The following is a 22,788-nucleotide window of genomic DNA, read 5'->3' on the forward strand; positions in this document are numbered from 1 at the left end:
TCTTTCTGGGATGAAAGCCATACTGAACTAATTGTTGCAGTGGCGGCATATGGTCTGAGCACTTACAGACCGTCCCACCACCCCTTCAATCTAAGCATCAGTGCTGACAGCACACATGATTAATTGCAAAATACAACCTCTGGATATGATGCTGAACATTTTTGGTAATCACAGTTTAACAAAAAAAATAAAAATAAAGTAAAAAAGTACACATCTGCAACTGCTGCAAGAAATAATTTCTTTGTTGAAAAACTTAAAACACCTGGAGTGCTTCTTGCTCGTCACTAAGATATACAGTGCTGCCCATAATTATTCATACCCATGGCAAATTTTGACTTACAGTTACTTTTATTCAACCAGCGGGAAATGACATAGGTGTCTCTCAAAAGATAATAAGACGATATACAAGAGGCATTATTGTGAAGGGGGGGGGGGGGGGGAACATTTCTCAGCTTTTATTTACATTTGAGCAAAAAGTGTCCAGTCCAAAATGATTCATACCCTTCTCAATAATCATTAGAAAAGCCTTTATTGGCTATTACAGCAATCAAACACTTCCTATAAATGCAGACCAGCTTTTTGCATGTCTCCACAGGTATTTTTGCCCATTCATCTTTAGCAATGAGCTCGAAATCTTTCGGGTTGGAGGGTCTTCTTGACATCACCCTGATCTTTAGCTCCCTCTAGATTCTCAATTGGTTTAAAGTCAGGACTCTGGCTGGGCCACTCCAAAATGTTAATGTTGTCTGCAAACCATTTCTTCCCCACTTTAGCTGTGTGTTTTGGGTCGCTGTGATGCTGAAATGTTTACTGGTGACCAAGGCAAAGTTTCTCTGCAGACTGCCTGATGTTGTCATTGAGAATCCTCATGTATTGCTCTTTTTTCATGTTGCCGTTTACTGCGATTAGTTTCCCTGGTCCATTGCCTGAAGAACACCCCCACCATTTTTGACAGTGGGGATGGTGTTCTTTGGATTGAAGGCTTCTCCTTTTTAAGCCAAATGAAGGAAACATCATTGTGACCAAACAATTACATTTTTGTGTCATCTGACCATAACACAGAAGACTACAAGTCTTCTTATTTGTCCAGATGAGCATTTGCAAAAGCAAAGTGAGCTTTTGTGTGCCTTATCTGGAGAAGTGGCGTCCTCCTTGGTCTTCATCCGTGGAACCCAGCAGTGTGCAGTGTCCGTTGGATTGTCTGCCTTGAGACATTTCAAAGTCCAGATTCACCAGGATGGCTTTGGTGGTGATCCTTGGATTCTTTTTCACCTCTCTCGCTATCCTCCTGTCACTTTTGGCTTCCAACCATGTCCTCTATATTTTCCACAGTGCTGAATATCTTGTATTTTTTAATAATACTTTGCACTGTAGCCACTGGAACTTGAAAACCAGGGCTGTGGAGTCAGTACAACTCCTCAGGTTAGGATTCCACAGACCCCGACTCCTCTAATATGCATATTACAATCTTGTTGATTGAAAGTATGTAACATGAAATGCATCTCTTAACCAATGCTTAGGAATTTTAAAAGACAACTGAAGTGAGAGGGATATGGAGGCTGCCATGTTTATTCCCTTTTAAACAATACCAGTTACCTGGATATCCGGCGGATCTTCTGCCTCTAATACTTTTAGTCATAGACTAAAACTAGTCCTTGGTAAGGGTACTTGTAGAAGGTACAGACAGGAACAATGAACATCTATCAGGCCCTAGGCAATGTAACTGTGTAAGAGTGATGTGCAGGTACTCTGCAGGGGAATGAGGGGATTCTTCCTCTACTACACATTCTTCATGCACAATATGAACATGGATCAGGTGACGGAGGAGGACAGCGAGGGACTGATTAGCCTGAAGGGGGCTGGAGGAAGCCCCAGGTATGTATAAAAAAAAAAAAAAACCTTTTTTTTATCCGTCTCAGGTACCCTTTAGTTTGTAGTCCTCAAACCAAATTTTAACAACATATAAATTATTTGATTTCATGAGCAAGGGGAGTGCATAAATTTGCATAAACCAGCATCAGCGCAGAATTATTTCCATCTCATTGACCATCTCTATTAGTGACACAGCTACACATCAGGCTTTATTCTTACAGCATAGATGTTATTCAGTATATGTAAGAGATTCCTGTGTACACATCATATACAGGATCTTCTCAAAAAATTAGCATATTGTGATAAAGTTCATTATTTTCTGTAATGTACTGATAAACATTAGACTTTCATAAATTTTAGATTCAAATACACACAACTGAACTAGTTCAAGCCTTTCATTGTTTTAATATTGATGATTTTGGCATACAGCTCATGAAAACCCCAAATTCCTATCTCAAAAAATTAGCATATTTCATCCGACCAATAAAAGAAAAGTGTTTTTAAAACAAAAAAGTCAACCTTCAAATAATTATGTTCAGTTATGCACTCAATACTTGGTCGGGAATCCTTTTGCAGAAATGACTGCTTCAATGCGGCGTGGCATGGAGGCAATTAGCCTGTGGCACTGCTCAGGTGTTATGGAGGCCCAGGATGCTTCGATAGCGGCCTTAAGCTCATCCAGAGTGTTGGGTTTTGCGTCTCTCAACTTTCTCTTCACAATATCCCACAGATTTTCTATGGGGTTCAGGTCAGGAGAGTTGGCAGGCCAATTGAGCACAGTAATACCCTGGTCATTAAACCATTTACCAGTGGTTTTGGCACTGTGAGCAGGTGCCAGGTCGTGATGAAAAATGAAATCTTCATCTCCATAAAGCTTTTCAGCAGATGGAAGCATGAAGTGCTCCACAATCTCCTGATAGCTAGCTGCATTGACCCTGCCCTTGATAAAACACAGTGGAACAACACCAGCAGCTGACATGGCACCTCAGACCATCACTGACTGTGGGTACTTGACACTGGACTTCAGGCATTTTGGCATTTCCCTCTCCCCAGTCTTCCTCCAGATTCTGGCACCTTGACTTCCGAATGACATGTAAAAGTTGCTTTCATCCAAAAAAAGTACTTTGGACCACTGAGCAACAGTCCAGTGCTGCTTCTCTGTAGCCCAGGTCAGGCGCTTCTGCTGCTGTTTCTCGTTCAAAAGTGGGTTCATGCTTCCATCTGCTGAAAAGCTTTATGGAAATGAAGATTTCCTTTTTCAGCACAACCTGGAACCTGCTCACAGTGCCAAAACCACTGGTAAATGGTTTACTGACCATGGTATTACTGTGCTCAATTGGCCTGCTAACTCTCCTGACCTGAACCCCATAGAAAATCTGTGGGATATTGTGAAGAGAAAGTTGAGAGACGCAAGACCCAACACTCTGGATGAGCTTAAGGCCGCTATCGAAGCATCCTGGGCCTCCATAACACCTGAGCAGTGCCACAGGCTGATTGCCTCCATGCCACGCTGCATTGAAGCAGTCATTTCTGCAAAAGGATTCCCGACCAAGTATTGAGTGCATAACTGAACATAACTATTTGAAGATTGACTTTTTTTGTTTTAAAAACACTTTTCTTTTATTGGTCGGATGAAATATGCTAATTTTTTGAGATAGGAATTTGGGGTTTTCATGAGCTGTATGCCAAAATCATCAATATTAAAACAATAAAAGCCTTGAACTACTTCAGTTGTGTGTATTTGAATCTAAAATATATGAAAGTCTAATGTTTATCAGTACATTACAAAAAATAATGAACTTTATCACAATATGCTAATTTTTTGAGAAGATCCTGTATACAGTCACAATCAGATATGTAAATCTGACTTTAAAAATATGTGGACTGCTTTATTGAAGCAGCACAACTAACTATTTTTGATTGGTTTATTTCATTTTTGTGGACTAAGCAGAGCTATTACTGTACATATAAATTATTTATGATGACTTATCTGAGAAATAGAACAGGTTATCAGATTTTCTATTTTAATTACAGTTTAAATTCATTAGGAGTCGGAGCATTTTTCCCCCCCGACTACAGGTACCCAAAAATTGCTCCGATTCAGACTCCTCGGCTCCTACTCCACAGCCCTGTTGAAAACATTTAGAAATGGCCTTGTAGCCCTTTCCTGAGTTGTGAGCAGCCACAATGTGCAGCCGCAGGTCCTAACTGAGCTGCTTTGTCTTAGCCATGACTATCCACAACCCAACTGCAGAGAGCTGCTGTTTTTCACCTGTTGAGTTGATTAAAACAGCGGTTCCCAATTAATCAGGGTAATTAGGATGCTTTAGAACAGCTTGGACTATTTAGAATGGTATAGAACTTTGGATTTTCCCCCAGACAGTGCAGTTAGTAAAGGGTATGAATAATTTTGGACTGGACACTTTTTTGCTCAAATGTAAATAAAAGCTGAGAAAATGTTTTTTCCCACAATAATGCCTCTTGGACTTTGTCTTATTATCTTTTGTGAGACACCTATTTCATTTCCCGTCACACAATTATGTGCTAGTTGAATAAAAGTCAAAATTTGCCAGGTGTATGAAAAATTGTGGGCACCTGTATAGTCCTGAAACACTACAAACTCCAGTCCTCTACACACACAAGCCATTTGCTGTACATTACCCACAGACACAGCCTTTACAGAAGGAATACTGCATAGAACACCAACAAAGACAAGAAATTCTAGCCACAAAATCGTATAGATGTTTTGCTGAAAATTCACATGCTGTAATGCTAAGCTGCTTCAATCTACCATCACTTACTGACAGAATGACAGACTGGCCGAGCTCTTAGATTAAGACCACACAGAAGAACGGTCACCAAAATCTCATGTAATCACACAGGAAGTCAATATATCATTTCAGCTGTCAAAGCAGGTTTTGTGTCACAACAATTTGGTATGAAACAGCAGCACTGTACATTATACTGTATAGCTCCACTACAACCTACAGGTACAAAGGAAAGAGGATTATTTGATACATAGATCTCCCAGGTAGAGCATGCATAAAGTAGTAATAAAAGCCAAAGTGTGAGCACAATTCTTTTTCTTGCATTTAATACATTATTTTAATTTAATAACACATATAAAAAAGTTTAGTAAAAAGCACTGCCAATTATGCAAAATAAAAAGGAAACATTCGCTCACAGGCGTAGGAATCACTATAGCAACCATAGCAGCTGCTATGGGGCCCATACACAGGGGGGGCCCTTGTGTGCGGCAGGCAGCGATACAGGGTCTCCTGCAGGCCTTATGGAGACCCGCAGCGGGCCCCCTGAGGCTACGAGCAGTGAGAATTTTGTGTAGTCATGCGATCCACTTCCTGTTTCCTGTGCCTCCTGTCAGCAATGTGAGCTTCTCATGTGTCCCACACTCCACTTATGGATCACCGGACCCTTGTGCTACAGGTCACCTGAACTCTCAGAGTTTCACTAACGTAGCTGCTCTGACTGCTCAATTCTGATGTTACCTCCTTGCTATTTTAGTGTTATGGAAGGTGGGTAGACAGTCTGCCTGTCGTGGCTGCAGATGCAGCTTTGCTTACAGCTTAGGTCCTGTCAGCTGTCTCCTCCATCAGTTTCTCCTGGCATTGACATTGCCAGCTTCCCAAGCCTGTTGCATCAGCCTGTCTCCCAGATCGCACGCAACTGGTTCTGTGACAACAGCACTCAGGACGGTGTAGCTCCAGCTAAGGAGCGAGGGGTCAGGGGATCTGGGGATTCCTACATAGCTGTGTAATCAGCTTCTTGGGGGGGTTGGTGTTGGTCGCAGGGACACTGCAAACAGAGCTGTTGGGCTGTAAACGGAGCTGCTGAGTTGCAAACCAGGCTGTAAATCAGTTCTAACTTAGCCGAGTTCAGCTGAAGCTGTGATGCCTGTGTTGGGTTGTTCTCACCTGTCTTTCGCTCTGCTGTCCAGGTAATAAAATGGGCTGATCTCCTTCTCTTCTTTGCCACAGTTATCTCACCTACTACTCCTCTGCTTTCCTTGTGTATCCTGCTTATATTTAAAGTGAACCTAAACCAAATCGAATAAAAAAAAAAGTTTCACTTCTACCAGCCCCCTGAAACATCCTGCGCCCACGCCATCTCTGAACGATCCTCCGGTCCCCCTACACGGCTCAGTTTTGTTTTACAGCGACTGGCCAGTCGATGGTCAATGCAACTGCCCGGCCCTGGCCTTGCGCATCCTTGTTCACGCTCCTGGCACCAGGAGCCTCCTGCGCATGTGCAGTACTAGAAAGTCTCATACTGCACATGAGCAGGAAGCTCCCAATGCTGTGGGCGTGAACAAGGATGCGCAAGGCCAGGGCCCGCAGGTGCACTGACCATTGACTTGGCCAGTCGCTCCAAAATAAAACGGAGCCGTGTCGGCGGGACCGGAGGATCATTCAGAGATGGCGTGGGCGCAAGACGTCTGCAGGGGGCTGGTATAAGCCCTAGGTAAGTGAAACTATTTTTATTCAGTTTAGTTTCACTTTAAAGTACCCCTATGGTGGGCTACATTACCATTTCGTGAGTGTCTTTGCACTTCTTCTTGTCCTTAGGGTCTTCCCCCCCCCCCTCATCCCCCCATTCATTCCACACACCTGGTCCTCTAAATATTCAACAGGATCCACCAGTTGAATAGCTTTTGGGGGGAAATTCCCCCTAGCAGTGGCACGTGATTCAGAACTGTGCAGGTACAGTGGAAATCTTTCTTTTTGTTGCAGTTTGAAATTTATACCTGTGCAGTTCTCAAATCGCTTTGCACTACAAGGAGCAACTTCTGGGGAGCCAGGGGAGAAACAAGGACAGAGGACTGGGAATGGGGGGTGGGAACAGACAATAAGCAATGCCAGGACTCTTACCAAACATTGTCAGATACTTATCTATGGATTGGGAAGTCTCTGGATTCAATAGAGCCTTCCTTGACCTCTCTAGTACCCCTCATTACTGTGCCGTCACCCCTGCTTAAATTTGATGCCTCGGGAGGCTTAGTAAGCATTCGTGTACCCAAATGCTTCCTTAGATGGGCGGATCCATACTGCACGTGTAAGCGAGCTCATGCAGTACAGAGGCAGCCATCTTTAGAAGCACAGGGGCTCACAGGTGTGTTTTTGACCAGTTGGTCTGGAACACACAACGGGGGTGACTACGAGGGGGGCAACACAAGACAGGGAAAGCGTATGTTCATAGGACCATAAACAAGAATCAATTGCAAAGTTCCTCATTGAATATTAATAGATAAGCCATATAATGGAGCTCAATTTCACCACTCCGTAGGAATCCCCGGTCTGAACGTCCGCTATGGGACTAGCAGGATACTTGCCTCTACAAGCCAGCCGCTTGCTGGATGAGCTCCATTGAGCGGCTGGCTTGTAGAGGCATTTGTCCTGCTAAGACATGCCGATGTACCCATGCTGCTCTGTCAGCCATGCAGGTAGGTCACGTGAACAGCCTAATTTTTTTTTTTTGGGGGGGGGGGGGGGGCGGGCCCAAATACATTTTGCTATGGGGCCCCATGACTTCTAGCTACTCCCCTGCATTTGCTCTACCAGTTCATAGCCTGAGAAAACCTCTAGCTACTTGCTCACTCTCACGCTGTCAGTCTGGTGCCATGCCCCCGCCCCCCCCCCCCCCCCCCAACCACCACCCCTGCCTAAACATCACTACCTCCATGCCTAACCTTAACTCCCCTACCCTCTGTCTAACCTTAAAGGGAACCTAAAACTACCTTGGGCTTCTACCAGTCCCATGCAGCCGCCCTGTGCCCGGCCATCAAAGAACGATCCTCTGGTCCCACGCAGTGACTAAGTTTCAATTTCGGTCAACAGAGCCAGTCGACAGCCACTGTACCTGCGTTGCCCTGGCCGCGTGCGTTCTGGATCACGCATCTGTCACCGGCGGCATTCCCCGGATGCGCAATATACAAGATTTCGTACTGTGCATGCGCAAAACGCTCCCGACAGCTGAAGCATGGTCAAGGATGTCCCACAGCCAGGGTCGCACAGGTGCAGTATCCGGGGACTTGCTTTGTCGCCGAAATTGAAACTTAGTCACTGCGGGGGACCAGAGGATCGTTCCGTGGCAGCGCGGGCACAGGGTGGCTGCAGGGGGCTAGTAGAAGCCCAAGGTAAGTGAAACTATTTTTAGGTTAGGTTTAGGTTCCCTTTAACCGCCTATACTACCCTGTTGCCACTATAGGTGGCAATAGTAAAAGGCATGATTAGCGGCAGTGAACAGTAATTATGGCGTAGAGTAAATAGCAGGGGCTGAGCGCCATTTCTTGTAGCAGGGCTCGTACTGCACCATTTTCACCTGATTCCCTACTTTGCTGTGTGATACCTCTATAAAGAAATATTGTACTGCTACACGGGGCATGCATGCCTTCTAGTGGCAGTAATAAAGTAAATTAAAAAAAAATAATACTGCAAAGAAAAAACAACAACAACCCTCAAACCCCTCATACACTCCCCACAAACACGCAATCGGGGTGGTAAAGAATATATAAAAGATTATAAAGCACATTTCATGCACGGGCATTCAAATTAGACTCCACACTTCTTAGTAATTTTAGGGTTATTATAAAATGGGGAAGTAACTAGCTTTTTTAGGTTATGATGCCCATTAACATTTCTGCAAAGTTTTTAAGAAGTGTGCAGGTTAAAATTTAGAAATACATGTTACTGATTAAGAATAATTTCCTAATAAAATCAGATGTTACAAAGATTGGTGCTTGCATCGTATCCTTGTTGTGTACAAATGCAGAGGGAATACCTGCACACAAAATGACCTTTGGACAAATTACAGTTTGAGTTCTCATAATAAACGCCCAAAAAAATATGGTCATATTTCATGTATGGTAATAAACAAAAAAAAAAAGGGAAGCAATTCATTTTCATAGCTCTAGTGCACAGCAAATTGCAAGCTTGTTTTCCAGTGACTGGAATTTGCTCTCCTACCTGACAAGCCTTCTGTAAATACAGTTAGCGTCTGTCCTCCCACACTCTGTAACTGAAAAGGATGTTCCCTGGGTGCAGAGACAAAGGTTTTGGCTGGTTTTCCTCCAATATCATGAATGTTGGCAAGCTCTTCATTTAACGTAAATGACACCTGTAACATAAGAAACATCTGAGTAACAAACATACTTCCCTACATTTCATTGTGCAAGTAGAATCTTTTATTGCCATATCCTTTCATGCGAATGATATACAGAAAGCAAATCTTTGCAAACATATAACAAAGAGTTTATTTTTTTTCTGTAAGAAAGCTCTATAAACCTATTTTTTACACTCACACATGCAGAGATGTATTTTAAAGTGCTGTAAAACCGGTTCTGGCCACACCATCTCTCAGACCCCAGGTGATGTAAATGGCTGATAGGGATGACCAATGAGATGAAAATTTCTCCTTGCATTAAAATTTAATGTAAATTACGGTAGATCAGCTTATAATTGGACCTATCAAAATAACTTCCAAGGACAAGCTGCATAATAATGACATGAAATTTGAATGCAAGGGGAAATTTGCAGGTCATTGATTATCCCCACTGGCTGACTTCTACATGAGCGCTTAGGCCAATCAGCTGCCAGGTGAGAATGGAGGATGGAGAGAGTAGACAAGCAATAGACTGACACTGCTACTATTAGAATAAATTGCAGGGACTCGAAAGCAGGTCATTTTGGCGTGCACTCTTCCCCACGCGGCATCTGACCTGGGCGCCACATCAGTGTAATTTTGGTGCAGGAGATTGCCAGACCCCAATTTACGTCTCCCTCTGAGTTTCTACGACTAGAGGGGAAATATTAACGCTGCCCAGAATTTGTGCAGTAGCATTCGTCATTCGGCTCACCCTGTGCCAAAATGACAGGGGGGGGGGGGGGACTAGAAAGAGTGGGAACGAATGTGCGCACTCAAAAGAACGCAACTTGTTACAGCAGACAATGCTTCTGAGATAGTAAGGCTGGCTATTGTGCAGCCCTACTGCCAGGCTGTAGAGCAGTATACCGCCCTGGGGTCAGTTTACATAATGGCAGCGTCCATACTCCCTCTCATTTAGATTTCCTGTGGCCTCTACCCCGACTTTTTTTTTTTTTTTTTTTTTTTTGAAGACATGAAGAATGACAACCCTGGATTTTTTTTTTTACTGAATTCAGGTTCACTGATCTACATACTATCGTTCTCTCCACATTAAGGGCCTTGATGCACTAAACTGCAATAAAACTACTGTGCACAAGCAGCACACACCAATTTTACCGATACTACCAGCAGGGGGACAGCCCACACTACCCTATTAGCACAACACACATCACGCATGCACTGCTAAGGAAATACATGGTAAAAGTGCAGCGTAACCTCGGTAACATGCGTTGCAATAATAGGGTAACACATGCAGCCCCCCTGCTATTTGCACCTGTAAAATTGATGTGTGCTGCCGGCGTATATCGGTTTTACCGCAGTTTAGTGCATCGGGCCCTAAATCATTTATAGGTGGATCAGAAAACAATAACATAGCTATACAAATGTCCCCTAACATCTGGAGGCGACCTCACGCACTTGAATTGTGATCAAGGGAAATTGATTTTTTTTCAGTCAATAGCGATTGAATTCTCCTATTCATTTACTAATCTTCATAGGGAATGGCACGCGTGCTGGAAAAGGCCACACTTCACTGTTCACATGCAGTTTCATAACAATGGTTGTTGGATCATCTTAAAATCTTTATTCTGTTTTAAAAGTATTTCTTTAGCATCGAATATCTACAGGTAAACAAAAGACGCATGCACAATTTTAAAATGAATTCAAAACCTATCTATCCTCTTCCAGTAGGAAAAAGGCAGCTTTCTTTCAATATTGACTTCGCTACTAAAACAGACTTCAACACTGCAACATTTCAGGCTGTTTACACACAGCGGGCAGCACAGAAGCGGTCATCATCAGCCACTTGCCTGCTGTGCCCTAAACTCTCTGCTGTAGCTAAATATTCAAAACATTCACTTGAAAATGTGAAGCTTATTCACTGTTTTCTGTAACCAGCAGTCCATCCGTTGAGCACACTTTAGCTGGAAAAACACGTACTTATCTTCCTGATCGATTTCTGTTTGCTTTAATCACATTGACCAAATTGCCAGTCATCTATGCTTCAACATATCCGATCTATTCACTTTTTATCAGCTCTGTGCAGGTTATAGATCAAAGTTTGATAGGACAGGTTGGAAATCCTCTGTCCGAGGGGTTGGAGGCAGGACTGGTGGGGGAATCGAAAGCCCACAGTGTCACTCTGCATTGAACAGTACAGTGCTTGCAGTTTGATTTTTCTATCCAATCAGGAGGGATATGAGGTGGGGGCCAGTGCCAGCTTGTGTGTTGTAGCTCCGCCCTCATTGAATGCACGTAAACGTAATTAAAAGGTGGTACCAAAAGGGATAAAAGTGTTGGACTAAATCCAGGAACAGCGCCCCTAGTGGTAAGCCCAAATGCACGTACATAATATTGAAATTATGTGGCATAGCGTCAAAGTGTGGCCCCGTCGATAGCAAGTCCGACGATGTGAGCGAAAGGGGCTAGCGTCATGCTGGACAAGGTCCCGCAACAGTACCCCTAGCGGCACCGTTTGTCCTGTGTCAGACTATGGGCTTGATTCACTAAGACAAATAGCATGCCTCCACTCCACTCGTCCTGCCCTGAGCGCCTCAGGGTTCGTGGCGCTCGCTATGCTACTCTGATAAGGTGTGTTAACTTTGATAATGTGTGCTATTTGTCTTAGTGAATCAAGCCCAATGTCTGACATCGGTGGTGAAATGGAAACTTCTAATGTCTGTTTTTACACAATAGAGTACTTCTAACAAAGACACATACAGTGGGTTGCAAAAGTATTCGGCCCCCTTGAAAATTTCCACATTTTGTCAGATTACTGCCACAAACATGCATCAATTTTATTGGAATTCCACGTGAAAGACCAATACAAAGTGGTGTACATGTGAGAAGTGGATTGAAAATCATACATCATTCCAAACATGTTTTACAAATAAATAACTGCAAAGTGGGGTGTGTGTAATTATTTATTCTGCCCCGAGTCAATACTTTGTAGAACCACCTTTTGCTGCAATTACAGCTGCCAGTCTTTTAGGGTATGTCTCTACCAGCTTTGCACATCTAGAGACTAAAATCCTTGCCCATTCTTCTTTGCAAAACAGCTCCAGCTCAGCCAGATTAGATGGACAGCATTTGTGAACAGCAGTTTTCACATCTTGCTACAGATTCTCGATTGGATTTAGATCTGGACTTTGACTGGGCCATTCTAACACATAGATATGTTTTGTTTTAAACCATTCCATTGTTGCCCTGGCTTTATGTTTAGGGTCATTGTCCTGCTGGAAGGTGAACCTCCGCCCCAGTCTCAAGTCTTTTGCAGTCTCCAAGAGGTTTTCTTCCAAGTTTGCCCTGTATTTGGCTCCATCCATCTTCCCATCAACTCTGACCAGCTTCCCTGTCCCTGCTGAAGAGATGCACCCCCGAGCATGATGCTGCCACCACCATATTTGACAGTGGGGATGGTGTGTTCAGAGTGATGTGCAGTGTTAGTTTTCTGCCACACATAGCGTTTTGCATTTTGGCCAAAAAGTTCCATTTTGGTCTCATCTGACCAGAGCACCTTCTTCCACATGGTTGCTGTGTCCCCCACATGGCTTGTGGCAAACTGCAAACGGGACTTCTTATGCTTTCTGTTAACAATGCCTTTCTTCTTGCGACTCTTCCATAAAGGCCAACTTTGTACAGTGCATGACTAATAGTTGTCCTATGGACAGAGTCTCCCACCTGAGCTGTAGATCTCTGCAGCTCGTCCAGAGTCACCATGGGCCTCTTGACTGCATTTCTGATCAGCGCTCTCCTTGTTCGACCTGTGAGTTTAGGTGGATGGCCTTGTCTTGGTAGGTTTACAGTTGTGCCATACTCCAATTTCTGAATGATCGCTTGAACTGTGCTCCGTGGGATGTTCAAGGCTTTGGAAATCTTTTTGTAGCCTAAGCCTGCTTTAAATTTCTCAATAACTTGATCCCTGACCTGTCTTGTGTGTTCTTTGGACTTCACGGTGTTGTTGCTCCCAATATTCTCTTAGACAACCTCTGAGGTCCTCACAGAGCAGCTGTATTTGTACTGACATTCGATTGCACACAGGTGCACTCTATTTACTCATTAGCACTCATCAGGCAATGTCTATAGGTAACTGACTGCACCCAGATCAAAGGGGGCCGAATAATTATGCACACCCCACTTTGCAGTTATTTATTTGTAAAAAAAAAAAAATAAAAATTGGAATCATGTATGATTTTCATTCCACTTCTCATGTGTACACCACTTTGCATTGGTCTTTCATGTGGAATTCCAATAAAATTGATTCATGATTGTGGCAGTAATATGACAAAATGTGGAAAACTTCAAGGGGGACAAATACTTTTGCAACCCACTGTATGTGATGGTACGTGAGACTCACTAAGAGAAATAGCATGCCTTATTCAAGTTAACATGCCTTATCAGAGATAACTCACCTTATCAGAGTTAACACGCCTAATCAGAGTTGCATAGCAAGCGCTATGAATCCGCAGGGGCTCAGGGCAGGATGAGTGGTGCTCTCCTCATTGCCAATTAGCAGGCATAAGTTTATAGCACTCGCTATGCTACTCTGATAAGGCATGTTTACTTTGATAAGTTGTATACTCTGATAAGGCATGCTTTTTGTCTTAGTCAATCAAGCCCGTTGCTAGCCACAGTAGGTGTACATGGTAAACACCATCTTTTTTATAGTGGTACTGGCTATAGTTACTTTAACCACTTAAGGACCAGGGGATTTCTGGGCTCTCCAGCCTGCAGCACAGATCGTGATTGTGGCAGGGCAATAAGACCCCCCCCCCTTTATCCCCAATAGGGGGATGTCCTGCTGGGGAGGGGGTCTGATCGCCGCTGCTCTGTGTGGCCGAGCGGGGGGGGGGGGGGGCTCCTCAAAGCCCCCCTCTGCAGCGATATTCCTCCCTCCCTCTCCTTCCCTCTCGCTCTAGGCGGCACAGGATGGCGATCCATCCTGTACCGCCTCCAATAGGATTTAGCCTATCAGACGGCGGCAATCCCCGGCCAATCAGAGGCCGGGGAATCGCCGATCTCCTTTACGGCGCTGCTGCTGTATGATGTAAACGCAGGGGATTTCTTCCCCGCGTGTTTACAATTAGCCTGCGAGCCGCGATTGGAGGCTCGCAGGCTGTTCACAGAGACACCCTCCGTGAACTGACATGGAACGTTTCCATGGAAACACCACTTCGACCTGCCGGTCATTAAGTGGTTAAGAAGCAATGGTCCTTGACATGCCCTTGTCTCATAAATAGACAAAGTATAATACCTGTTAATGGTTTTTACCTGTCGGAGGAATTGTTTTGTTGAATTGTTTGTTTTCTGTTTGTTTAGTATATAAAATAAAAATTCTCTTTAAAAAAAAAAAAAAAAGAAAAGAAGCAATCGTCCACAAAACAGTAATGCCTGCTTCACATTTGAGCAATATCCCAATCAAATATTGAACGGCATGAACTGTAATCAGAACAACGAGCAACCTAAACGTTTCATGTAGTTAAGGTGAATCATCTGGCAGATACCCTCAGACTTACATGCAGCCTGCTACATGCAAAAAGCTTAAAGCGCTGTAACATCACAACTAGATTCACAAGTGAAATCAATAGGTTGATTGCAGAGGCTTAACACTGTTTCAGTCTTATTGAAGGCACATATCACAGCTGGCTGACATTTTGTCTATTACAGCATTACTTTATGTGTTGAGACTTGAGACTTACCTCTGTCTTTCCTTGATTTCTGCAAAAATACAAACGAAAAAGAATACTTAAGATTGCTGCAAGAACCATAAATTAAATTTAAAAAAAAAAAAAAATCAATAGTAGATGAACAAAGATAGAAGTGTACTTTCTCTCAGAACGTTTAGAATAGGGATGATATCTATAATTTATTGTATATATTTATTCATATTATATCAGAAGCAGTTACTAGGCGACAGTGAGCAGTTGTGAGAGGCTTTTAACTGCCTATCAACTGCTTGTGGAAAAAGGCCCTATAACAGTCTAAGGGCCCTTATCCATGGGCCATATAACTGCGCACTCAGTGAGCAGTTACCAAGCAGCAGGGAGCAGTAAGCAGTTGCCAGGCAGAAGCAAGCAGTTGTGAGTTTAACACTTTTTTCACTGCCTATTAACGGCTCATGAAAAGGACCCGAAAGGTGCCCATACACTTCCCTCTCAGATCAGAATCTGATTAGAGAGGGTTATTTTCCTGCTACACACTATACACAGATTTTTAGTAGATTTCAATATGAAATAGGGGCTAGATGGCCCCTTTGTTCCCCCCAGATAGTACTGTCCCCCGGGGCCCCAGAGCAGGCTGATGGGTCCCCAGGTCTCCCCCAAAGCTAATAGTGCTACCCTGGTGCCCCTGCAGAGTATTCGGGGAAGCAATGCAAACTCACATGTCTGGCCTGGCCCGCTCACTCCAGTCAGTGTTCTTCCATTTCCCCCAGAGCCCATTCTCGTGACCTGGAAGCACATATGTACTCAGGGGCAGAGATGGAGACGGAAGGACACAGACTGAAGTGCGGCCACGCATACTACATGCAGGTGGTAAAAGTGGCCGGTCATTGGCCAATCACAATTGGATGTGTGTACTAGGCTTAAAGGAAAGGTCTGAGGAGAAAAAAAACAAAAAAAATCTACTTACCTGGGGTTTTCTCCAGCCCATGGCAACCTCAATGGGCGTATGTCTTTTTTCAACCCAAATAACTATGTAACTATCTGCGTCTCGCCACAGTTCCGGTGTCCCAGGATCCCCTCTGTTGTAGATGCCAACCTTGCATTGCACTCACCAGGCCTGGAGCATTCTGCACAGGGGCAGAAGTACTGCGCAGAACACTTCACGGCCGCGTGCTTGCACAGGCACGAAAGATGCAGACCCCGGGACACTGGAGCTGTGGCGAGTGACAGATTGGTTTCCAGGAGCTGGAGGAAGCCCCAGGTAAGTAGAGAGTTTTTTTTTTGTTGTTTTTTTTCTCTTCAGGATATGTCCTTTAAGATACTTTGCAGAGAGGAAGATAGCCAGGAGAGAGTGAGGCCCTTTATATCCACAAATGCCCTTTTTATCTACAGAAGTGTCTGTAAACGATCCACTCAGCGGATCGTTCAGAAACAGTCTTATCAGTCCGCCGACAGCGTGTACACATGCGCATACTGTCGGCTAAAGACCGCCCAGCGGGAGGGTCCGGCGGACCCGTCGTTGCATTTTGTAGAGCGTGTGTACGCACCTTAAAAGTAAGGTGTTGACAACATTATCAAATGCTATGGACAGATCAAGAAGGATAAGTTTGGAATAATGGCCTTCGGATTTAGTTGTAAGATCATTGACCATCTTAGTAAAAGCTGTTTCTGTGGAGTGGTAGGAGAGAAAGCTAGACTGAGCTGATCAAAAAGGAAGTTAGAAGATAAATAATTGTTTAATTCGCCATGGATATGGGGTTCTATTAATTTGGATGCAAAGGGGAGAAGAGCCACAGGGCGGTAACTGGAGAGTGCTGTAGGATCTAGAGAAGTTTTTTTAAGTAGTAGTGTCACAACAGCCTTTTAGAGTGGGGAAGGGAAGATACCCATGGAGAGGCATGTGGAATGAGATGGGAGGGAATAGGATCCAAAGAAAAGGTGGCTAGATGGGATTTGGAGATTAGAGAGAGGAGAGAGTGTTTAGAGAGTGGAGAGCAGAAACATAGCAGTCAAGAAGAGAGGTGCACATGGAATTTGAGATCTGCATGAAAAAACACTGAGTTTTGTCAATGTTACCAATGAAGTAAATTCTCCAGCTGATAAGAAACAAAAGCTGCATCTGTTATTTGGAAGTAATTAATGCAGTGTGTGTGTGGGTGTGCGTGCATTTTAGCAGTCAATTTATTTAGAGGTTTGCAAATGCTCCAGGCCAATTAACTTTAACACATTGTCTTATTTGTTACATTTTTTTGCTACTAATTAGAACTGCTGGAATGTGAATTTATACCACTTGTCACTAGGTGGCCCTGTGAGACAATAGCAGAAGAATTCTGCTTTCAGTTTCTATATTTTGCTAGCAGAGAGACATCAAAGCATTCCAAGAATTTACAACACAACAAGTTCTGCTGACTAAGGTCAAAAACATTGCCCTTATCTCAAACAGGATAATTACTTTAAAGAGAATCTGTATTGTTAAAATCGCACAAAAGTAAACATACCAGTGCGTTAGGGGACATCTCCTATTACCCTCTGACACAATTTTGCCGCTCCTCGCCGCATTAAAAGTGGTTAAAAACAGTTTTAAAAAGTTTGTTTATAAACAAACAAAATGGCCACCAAAACAGGAAGTAGGTTGATGTACAGTATGTCCACACATAGAAAATACATTCATACACAAGCAGGCTGTATACAGCTTTCCTTTTGAATCTCAAGAGATCATTTGTGTGTTTCTTTCCCCCTGCAGCTATCTTCCACTGAAGTGTCAGGCTGTTTCTTCCTGCAGAGTGCAGACAGCTCTGCCCGTATGTAATTCATCAGTATGTGAAAGCCCAGCCAGCTCAGAGGAGGATTTATCCAGCTTGTAAAAGATAAGAGAGAAGAGAAAAGCTGCTCTAATCTAAATAATACACAGGCAGTGTGCAGAGAGGGGCCTGAAGGGGGGAGATGCATCACAGAACCACAACACTGAAGAACTTGGCAGCCTTCCAGACACAGGCTGACAAGTCTGACAAGAGAGAGAGAAGTTGATTTATTACAGAGATGGTGATAGTAGAACGTGCTGCAGTAAGCCAGAACACATTAGAATAGCTTTTGGAACTTGTAGGATGATAAAAAACAGAATGCAATTTTTGTTACAGAGTCTCTTTAAAGCTGCTAATCAGTCAAAGTCATGTCACACCAGCAAATTTATATCTGTCTGTACAGCTGCAAGTTGTAGCAAATTGCAAAATTAATGGTTATCAGCAGGTGCATTTCTCAACATCAGTTGCAACTACAGCTGAAGATCCATAAGTGTTACAAGTTTTTGCTACATGTCATTCATGTACATTATGTAGAACAACATTCCTAAATTCATCCCTCGATTTACCACCTAAAGTTACATTTCTCAGCTAGAACACATGTAGCATATAGCAGAGGCTTGAGAAACCCCCAGCTCTCCAGATGCAGTTCTGCTAAAGCTAGTCAGTGCAGCTGCTAATAGAGGAGTCACATGAGGAGAGTCTTGTAGCTGCACAGACATGTACTGCAACCTGCTCCAAGCCTCGGCTATGAACCCACTCATGTGCTCTAGCCCTTTGTTTGTCTTTATTTGGGATACATTGCTTTTTGGCTCCATTTTCCTTTTTCCATTAAAAGATTTATAGGCACAGTAATTGCAAACATCCAAATAGGACTGGGCATTGTTTATAACCAAAAAGAGATTTATAGCAGCAGCTGTTTTGAGACGATGCATTCACATTAAAGCAGTAGTGGTTACTAAAAGAAAAAGTCTGCTTTATAATAGAGATGTTTCAAACTTATAAGTACAGTTCTTGTGTATGAAGTCAATTACCTCATCTGTTAAAACCACGAGAAGAACATTGAAGTAAAAAATCATTATAGATATGTTTACTCAGAAGGTGCAGGATAGCGATATCCAAACCACTTCTAGCATATTTAGAGTTTGGTTTGACGTCACCAGCAAATGTCAACTAGGGAAAAAATATGGCTTACTTGACAATCCTGAGCTTCCCCACTTCACCCCTTCCTGTGGCTTTCGCCCACTGCTGTGCCAAGTACTTCGGAAGCTGCAAGAAGAAGATACATTCATTTCATTTCATAAACAGCTTTACAAAAACAAGCCCAGCACCCTCTTTTCCCACTCTAAGAAGAAACTTTTCTGTGATATACCTCTGTCTGTAAACAGAACGGATGACAGTGCTTAGGAATTCATATCACCCCAGTGTTTGTTTCTTCAAAATGCAAATGTATAAAAAAAGGCTATATTTAGACAGAGCATCTCTGCCTTGTTCAGCTGATGGATGCCCATTCTATTTGAATTTCAAAAGAAACATTTGCGGATTGAATAAATGGGAAAAGCATCAAAGCATCGGAATGTTTATCAGCTTAGTGGCAATTTTAGAGGACAGGCTTGCAAATAAGCTGTGTGCCAAAGAAACCTTGCAGGACCCAGCAAGGGTCCCATTTTTACTACACAAGATAGATAAAAAGAAATGTGCTATTGGAAGAGCAGTCCTTGAGGCTGCAGGCCCCCCAAAATCTCTCTTCCTACCCCAATATAGGGACCCCCTGAAATATTATTTGTTAGAGCCTCCTCTTTCAACATATGCTTCAGTCAGTGTTCTCTAGTCTGCTCTGCTTTCCCAGAGGCTCCTCCCTGCATCAATCTTCTACTGACTTCACAGAAGCACCAGCTGAGGGAGAAGGTGAGGTATCAGGAGATGCTAGGAGGGTGAGGAAATCAAGAGAATAGGAACTGCAGTGCACACCATGACTGGTAGCTACAATGGCCACTGCCAATGTAGCTACAATGGCAACTATAGTTGGAATGTCTATGGGGGGGGGGGGTCTCTCTTGGGAGGAGCCTGGCTATATGGGGTAGACAACTGGGGAGGTGGAAGGTACAAGGTTATATTTGGGAGATAACACAGTAATTGCTATGAGGGAGGAGAAGTGGTGCCTAGCAGAAGATTGTTCCAAACTAGTGGGGTTCATCACAGAGGAAGTAGGAAAGGGGGAAGTGGATTGTTGGGGGGGGGGTGTTTAAAATTTTGCTGTCGGCCCTTGGAGACAAACGACAGTAAATCTATACCTATAGGCTCATACTGGTTGCCTGTATCAGTATGCCACCTAGTGCCATGCAGCCAACCCTAACATGGTGAGTAGCCTTCAGCCACACTGAATATTTTGGCTAAATTATTATATTCTACTGCAGCAGGAAACCTCCTCAGCTCTGTATAAATGCAACATGCCAAGAGTGTTTTCTGTAGTAGCACCAATTTCTGGATTTCAAAAACTCCTCTGTTCTACAGTGAGTGTCACCTCGCCTGGGCTGAACCCATTCTTTCTATGAAGCTAATCAGATTTAGAAGGTTAATGATCCTTACTTGAAAAAGAAACAGTTTCTGAATCTGAGTGGAGCTGAGTTATCAAATCCAGAGCAAACAAAATTGGAGGAAATCTGATGCAAAACAGAAAAGTGCCAGCTGCTCAGAGTGACCAATTAGGATCCTTGACCTTGACATCTGCTCCATTTTTGCACTGGTTCTGCTCTGCCTTCGAGTTCCAGTTCTTCCCAGGGGAATTCGGTTTCCTGAAGAGCAAATAAGCTGCCCTGAAATCCAACTCTGCACTTCTCCCTAGTCTATGCAGTGATAGCTTGGAAGACATTCAATATAGCCAAGGAGGATTAAAATTATGCTGGCTGGACATGTCTCTGAGCACCACAGGGATTGTCTTATTACACTGAAAACATGAAGCCTGGGTGCACACTTGTCAGTGCGTGAAAGCTCACGTTTTCTTCCTTGTGCATTTGTGCGTTTTAAGTGTGTTTTCTGTGCGTTTGTGAATGCATTTTTTGCAGTTAGCGTTTGCAGTTCGCATATATACAGTCCTGGCCAAAACTTTTGAGACTGTCAAAAATATGAGTTTTCACAAAGTTTGCTGCTAAACTGCTTTTAGATCTTTGTTTTAGTTGTTTATGTGATGTACTGATATATAATTATAAGCACTTCATATGTTTCAAAGGCTTTTATTGACAATTACATGAGATTTATGCAAAGAGTCTGTGCAGTGTTGGGCATTCTTTTTCAGAACCTCTGCAATTCGACTGGGCATGCTCTCAATTAACTTCTGGGCCAAATCCTGACTGATAGCAACCCATTCTTTCATGATCACTTCTTCGAGTTTCACAGAATTAGTTCGGTTTTTTTTTTCTCCACCCGCCTCTTGAGGAATGACCACAAGTTCTCAATGGGATTAAGACCTTGGGAGTTTCCAGGCCATGGACCCAAAATGTCAACGTTTTGGTCCCAGAGCCACTTAGTTATCACTTTTGCCTTATGACATGGTGCTCCATTGCGCTGGAAAATGCATTGTTCTTCACCAAACTGTTGTTGGATTGTTGGAAGAAGTTGCTGTTGGGAGGGCGTTTTGGTACCCTTCTTTATTCATGGCTGTGTTTTTTAGCAAAATTGTGAGTGAGCCCACTCCCTCGGATGAGAAGCAACCCCACACGTTAATGGTCTCAGGATGCTTTACTGTTGGCATGACACAGGACTGATGGTAGGTAGCGCTCACCTTTTCTTCTCCTGACAAGCCTTTTTGCAGATGACCCAAACAATCGGAAAGGGGCTTCATCGGAGAATATGACTTTGGTCTCGATTCATAAAGCACTCCCGCATGCGGAAATGCTGAAAACATGTCACTTTACCGACCACATAGCAAAATCTGTATTCATAAAGGCTTTTTCCGCATGAAAAGCCGACATTCGCGAGCAGAGTGATAGATCACCGCCTTGCGCGGTGATTATCTTAACAAAAGTAACAAATGTCAATTCATAAAGATTAGAGGAAGCGGTATGCAGACGGGGATTACCGCTACCTCTGATGTGGTGAGAAGCGTGCGGAATACATTGCAGTGAATGGGACAGACCTCCCAAGCAGCAGCAGAGAGAACACCGCACGGAGGGACTCGGCCAGCTTCTCCTGTTTCCACATGCCTACCGACAGCCTAACGCCAGCCTACAGCGGAATATCTCCGCACTCCTATAACAACGAGCAACATTTTTATGAAATACCACCCAGAAAGCTGAAATACCGACAGCGGTGTTTCCCCGCTCTAATTTACCTTACCGACAGCACTTTTATGAATCAAGGCCTTTGCCCCAGTCCTCAGCAGTCCATTCACCATACTTTCTGCAGAAGCTCAATCTGTCCCTGATGTTTTTTTGGGAGAGAAGTGGCTGCTTTTCTGCCCTTCTTGACACCATGCCATCTTACAAAAGCCTTCTCCTCACTGTGCGTGCAAATGCGCTCACACCTGCCTGCTGCCATTCCTGAGCAACCTCTACACTGGTTGCACTTCGATCCCGCAGCTGAATCCTCTTTAGGAGACAATCCTGTCGCTTGCTGGACTTTCTGAACCCCTTTCCTTGAAGTTCTTGATGATCCTATAAATTGTTGATTTAGGCGCAATCTTAGTAGCCACAATAACCTTGCCTGTGAAGCCATTTTTATCAGAAACTTTTATTTTCGCCAGGCATAACTAGGTCATGCTTGGAATTGGGTTTGGCACAATACAAGGCTCGGAATAGGGAATACATAGACAGCAGGAGACATACAGAGACAGAGTGCAGTTAACCATAGGGGGCTACAGTGGCCAGTTCATTACGCGCAGGGCAATTTTAGAGACTATGATATGAAATTAAATTAAGGTAGTGGCGTCTAATGATTCAGATTAGTTTGATTAGTCCAGAGTGATCCGGGCTAGCTGACTGGCCAAGGCGTGGCCTCGGCTATTTGTGGGAGTTTTCTGATGGAAATATGTGGAGGGAGTTTAGGAGACTGACCGCTGACGGAAAGAAAGAGTTGCTGTGTCTGGCAGTCCTGGTGGAGATGGTTTGAAGCCTCTGGCCTAGGGGAAGCGGGCTGAAGTAGCGATAGCCTGGGTGGGAGGGATCATTGGCAATCCTCAACGCCCTAGAGCGCAGTCTTGTGTTATATAGGTGGTTGAGTCGGGGGAGGGTCTCCCAATGATCCTCTCCGCTGACCTGATCACTCTCTGTAGTTTATGCCTGTCGGTGGCGGTGGAGCCGGCA

General features: G+C 43.8%; 1 protein-coding gene across 1 annotated transcript in view; it reads right to left on the minus strand.

Annotated features, from left to right (window-relative positions):
* Window positions 1-22,788, minus strand: part of GTF2F2 (general transcription factor IIF subunit 2) — a 268,355-nt gene that overhangs the window by 227,896 nt on the left and 17,671 nt on the right. The window contains exons 2-4 of the mRNA XM_068265221.1: window positions 18,684-18,757; window positions 14,727-14,745; window positions 8,853-9,003 (exon numbers count right to left, since the gene is read on the minus strand). Coding sequence (XP_068121322.1) covers window positions 8,853-9,003; window positions 14,727-14,745; window positions 18,684-18,757 — 244 coding nt within the window. The remainder of the gene's footprint in view (window positions 1-8,852; window positions 9,004-14,726; window positions 14,746-18,683; window positions 18,758-22,788) is intronic.

This window comes from Hyperolius riggenbachi, chromosome 2, assembly GCF_040937935.1.
Source record: "Hyperolius riggenbachi isolate aHypRig1 chromosome 2, aHypRig1.pri, whole genome shotgun sequence".
NCBI lineage: Eukaryota > Metazoa > Chordata > Amphibia > Anura > Hyperoliidae > Hyperolius > Hyperolius riggenbachi.